The sequence below is a fragment of the Castanea sativa genome, chromosome 3, assembly GCF_040712315.1.
Source record: "Castanea sativa cultivar Marrone di Chiusa Pesio chromosome 3, ASM4071231v1".
NCBI lineage: Eukaryota > Viridiplantae > Streptophyta > Magnoliopsida > Fagales > Fagaceae > Castanea > Castanea sativa.
Genome location: NC_134015.1, coordinates 39,239,497 through 39,243,885, shown reverse-complemented (window position 1 = coordinate 39,243,885; position 4,389 = coordinate 39,239,497). Strand labels below are relative to the sequence as shown.

General features: G+C 38.5%; 1 protein-coding gene across 1 annotated transcript; it reads left to right on the top strand.

The window, feature by feature from the left end:
* The first annotated feature begins 1,678 nt into the window (after positions 1-1,678).
* LOC142628922 (uncharacterized) lies at positions 1,679-3,986 on the top strand. The gene is made up of 5 exons (XM_075802949.1): positions 1,679-1,880; positions 2,873-3,012; positions 3,100-3,219; positions 3,321-3,470; positions 3,654-3,986. Exons 1-5 carry the CDS (start codon positions 1,679-1,681, stop codon positions 3,984-3,986), a joined length of 945 nt encoding a protein of 314 aa, XP_075659064.1.
* Positions 3,987-4,389: the final 403 nt, after the last annotated feature.

Sequence of the window (4,389 nt, the reverse complement as noted above, 5' to 3'; positions counted from 1 at the left end):
AGACTTTGATTTCTCAAAAGGTGTCAGTGTCCTATAGGTAACATCCTTTAATCCTTGATAGGCATCGTTTATGGTTGAGACTAGGAGGGTATTTGAACATCTTCAAGCCCTTAACTTTCGATCTTGATTAATGAAAACATCCTTGGAAAATGCTTTCACAGTTGTTTGTCTTTCATAAATCCAAGAATTTCACCTTTAACTATGAAAGACGAATGCCCCTAACTGTCCCTGTTAAACATTACTTTGATCCTGATGGCCAACATAATAGGACTGAAATCCTATAATGTTATCTCATGCTAATGTATCTAGAGGATAGACTGATAGGAGTTGATTAAGTACTACTGAGTTGTAGTTGAGTAGATGCTGCTGTGGTGGTCCTTTTGTGATGCTGCTATGGTCCTGCTAAGTTGTTGTACATTGAGTTGGATGTTGAAATGTTAATGGTGACATTAGTTGGTTAGTTAGTGGTCATAATTATGGATTGTAAAGCTACAATTGTATATAGTGATTGGATGAGCAGTTAATTAGTTAGAAGGTAGTTATAACTATTGCATAATTGTACCAATTGCATTACTAATCACTCTGTTATAAAAGGGTGAATCTGTTGAACAATGAGGAATCAATGAAGAATGACATATTAATTCCTATCTCTCTCTCTCTCTCTCACCATTCATTTCCTAAGGAGGCCCAGTTCCCTCAAAGAACTACCTTAATTGCTTCTCTTCTTGGTAAGAACAATTCATTTCTTATCAATCGGTATCAAAGCCTACCTTTGTCACCATGACAGAGACTCGATCTTTTTCTGTTCTTAATGATAGGATCAATACCCTTGCTCAAACTTCAAATCAACATGAACAAGAATTACATGGAATACACCAGAAATTGGATGCTGTTCCTAGCATGTTACAGACTCTATTCTAGATTGTGCAAGGGTTAATTGAAGCTGGCAGTCAACGGCAACAAAAATCAACATCACCAGAAAGACCCTCATCTCCAATTTATCTAGAAACAACTTTGGCAACCATTCCAAGAGTTGTGAAGTTGGAATTTCCAAGATTTAAGGGTGAGAATCCCTCGGGTTGGGTCTATAAGGCTCATCAAATTTTTTCAATTGTATAGCACTCCCCCTAATCAGAAGATTCTTTTAGCTTCTTATCATATGGAGGAGGAGGCTCTGATTTGGTTTTAGGAGACATAAGAGGTTGGCTAGTTCACTAGTTGGGAGTCTTTTGTGAGGGCCTTACATAGGTTTGGATCATCTGCATATGATGATCCAATGGAGATCCTGACCAGGCTTCAACAAGTAGGCATTGTGGCTATGTATAAGGGTTAGTTTGAAGCCTTATCGAATAGAATCAAAGAATTGTCAGAGAAACACAAACTAAGTTGTTTTTTGAGTGGTCTGAAGGATGAGATTAGATTGCTTGTTAGAATGCTTAATCCACAAAACTTGAGTGTAGCATTTGGATTAGCTAAAATTTAAGAGGAATATCTAATGGCTAGAAGAAGAAGCATCAAATCTTGGGGTAAGGGACATAAAGCTTCAATTCTTGGTCTCCCACCAGTGATCAAGAATGACCCTAATTGTGCAAAGATGGCCATCCAGAAGATTTCTCCTTCTTAGATGGAAGAAATGAGAAAAAAGGGATTATGCTATTATTGTGATGACAAGTGGTTTATGGGGCACAAGTGCAAGACTCCAAGAATTTTCCTTATGGAGGGTTTACAAGAAGTAGGCTGTCAGGGTGTGCAAGATCTTCAATTGGAGGAAGTAACTAGTAAACAAGACTTTCAGTTAGAATTGCAGCATGAGGTGGAAAAAATTCCTGAAGGAGTGGTAGAGATAACTCTCTATGCATTGCTGGGTAGCCCATCGCCAGGTACCATGAGGTGTGGGGAATAATTAACCATCAAGAAATGGTAATCTTGATTGACAGTGGGAGCACCCATAATTTCTTAGATGTTGCATTTTGGAATTTGTTATAGTTGCCTATATCAACTCAAGATTTTTTTGAAGTTAAGGTGGCTAATAGAGCTATACTTCAAATTGAGGGAGCATGCCATGATGTTCAACTCAAGATTTAGGGTACTCTTTTTAGTGTTGCTTTGAATGTATTACCCTTGGGTGGTTGTGACTTGGTATTAGGAACCCAATGGTTTTACTTTTTAGGCTTAATTCAGTGGGATTTCAAGAAACTCACTACGCAATTTGCTTACCATGGCAAATTAGTGATGCTTCAAGGCCTCAAACCTTCTGTTCCTATCCTTCAAGATAGAGATCAGTTCTTCAAACCTATTGTCAAGACGGGTTTAGTATTGCAGATTGTAACAATGTCCAGTTCCATCAGAGATCAGTTCTTCTCCACTTCCATCTATGCAACAATGTCCAGCCATTGATGACTTGCTCCTAAAGTTTGCTAAGGTTTTTGAAGTTCCAGTTAGCCTACCTCCATTAAATGGTCATGAGCATCAAATCATATTGAAGGAGGGCTTCCCACCTATTTGTGAAAGACCTTAGAGGTACCCATTTTATCAAAAAACTAAAATAGAAAAAATTGTGCATGAATTGCTTGAAACTTGGGTCATCTCATTTCTGCCTAAGGGGTCAAAACTGTTCTTAAGAAGACTGAGGCAATGCAGCAGTGGCTTATACCTAGGACAGTTAAGGCTTTAAGCGGTTTCTTGGGAATGACTGGGTACTATAGGAAGTTTATTCATAATTATGGTGTTTTTGCAACCCCATTAACTGCATTATTGAAAAAAGATGCTTTTCATTGGTCTCCATAAGTTGAGTTGGCATTTGTAGCTCTTAAGCAGGCTATTTCAAATCCACCTATACTTGCTTTTCTTGATTTTTCTAAAACTTTTGTAGTGGAGTGTGATGCTTCTAGACTTGGTATTAAGGCTGTTTTAATGCAGGATCACAGACCTTTGGCTTTCCACAACCAAGCCCTTAAGGGTAGGAGCTTACATTTGTCCACTTATGAAAAGGAATTTCTGGACTTAATCACTGTAGTAAAGGGATGGATACCTTATTTGGTGGGCAAGCCTTTTGTTATCAAAACTGACTAGCAGAGCTTAATGTTTCTTTTGGAACAGAGGGTAGGAACTCGTACTCAACAAAAGTGGATTACCAAGCTTTTGGGGTACTCCTTTTTGGTTGAATATAAGAAGGATAAGGAAAACAAGGCTGCTAATGCTCTTTCTAGAAGAATAAGGGTTTTGATGCTTCATCAGATTCTTTGTCTATGATTGATACTCAAAATGCTCATTTGTACCTCATCTCTTTTCCTTGTCCTACTTGGTTGGATGTCTTGAAGGGTAGTTACAGGTCTGATTTAGAGTACCAGCAATTACTCACTGACTTAACTGCTTCCACCCCATTTAATACTCATTTTTCTCTTCAAAATGGGTTGTTGCTTTATAAGGATAAAGTGTTTCTTAATTCCAATTCACCTTTGAAACCCTTGGTCCTTTAGCATGCTCATAATAGTCCACTGGGTGGTCACTAAGGATACTTAAAGATAGTGCATCGAGTACAATAGGATTTCTTTTGGCATGGTATGAAGAAAGCCATCAAGGAGCATATCAAAACTTGTGAGACTTGTCAAAGGATCAAGGTGGATACCATTAAACTTGCTGGTTTATTGCAGTCATTCCCTATTCCAGCCAAACCCTGGTTGGATATTAGCATTGATTTCAATACTGGTCTTCCCAAATCTCAAGGTTATGAAGTAATCTTGGTAGTGGTTGATAAGCTTGCTAAGTTTGTACATTTCATGCCGTTGTCCCACCTTTATATTGCTGCTAAGGTGGCTCAGATTTTCATGAGAGTTGTGTTTAAGTTTCATGGGTTGCCTAGGTCCATTGTAAGTGATAGTGATGTTGCTTTCACCTCTACTTTTTGGAAGGATTTATTCAAACTCCAAGGCACTGAATTGGCTATGTCCTTAGCCTACCATCCTCAGATTGATGGGCAAAATTAAGGTGGTCAATCAAAGTTTGGAACAATATTTGAGGGCCTTTATGGGTGACAAACCTCATAATTGGGCTTCTTGGTTGTACTTGGCTAAATTCTAGTGCAACACCAACTATCATACCTCTACTAAGATGACTCCATTTGAGGCTTTTTTGGGCTTTTCACCTCCTAAGGTCTTGGATTATGTGTCTGGCCTTACTAAAGTTGCTGCAGTGGATGCAGTGCTTCATGATAGGTCTGTTCTTTTGGACCATCTCAAAAAAAATTTGATTTCAGCCTAGGCAAGGATGAAGACTGAAGCTAATTTACATAGATCTGATAAGTCTTTCCAAGTTGGTGATTGGGCGTTTCTTAGGCTCCAACCTTATAGAAAACTTTCCCTTAGTTCTAAAGGGTTCCACAAGTTATCT

Excerpts from the sequence above, each read along its gene's own strand:
- LOC142628922 (XM_075802949.1), top strand. The coding sequence starts at position 1,679 with ATGGGGCACAAGTGCAAGACTCCAAGAATTTTCCTTATGGAGGGTTTA. Across the intron at positions 3,013-3,099 it reads AATTTCTGGACTTAATCACT|AGGGTAGGAACTCGTACTCA; the intron begins GTAGTAAAGGGA and ends CTTTTGGAACAG. Across the intron at positions 3,471-3,653 it reads ATTCACCTTTGAAACCCTTG|TCATTCCCTATTCCAGCCAA; the intron begins GTCCTTTAGCAT and ends GGTTTATTGCAG.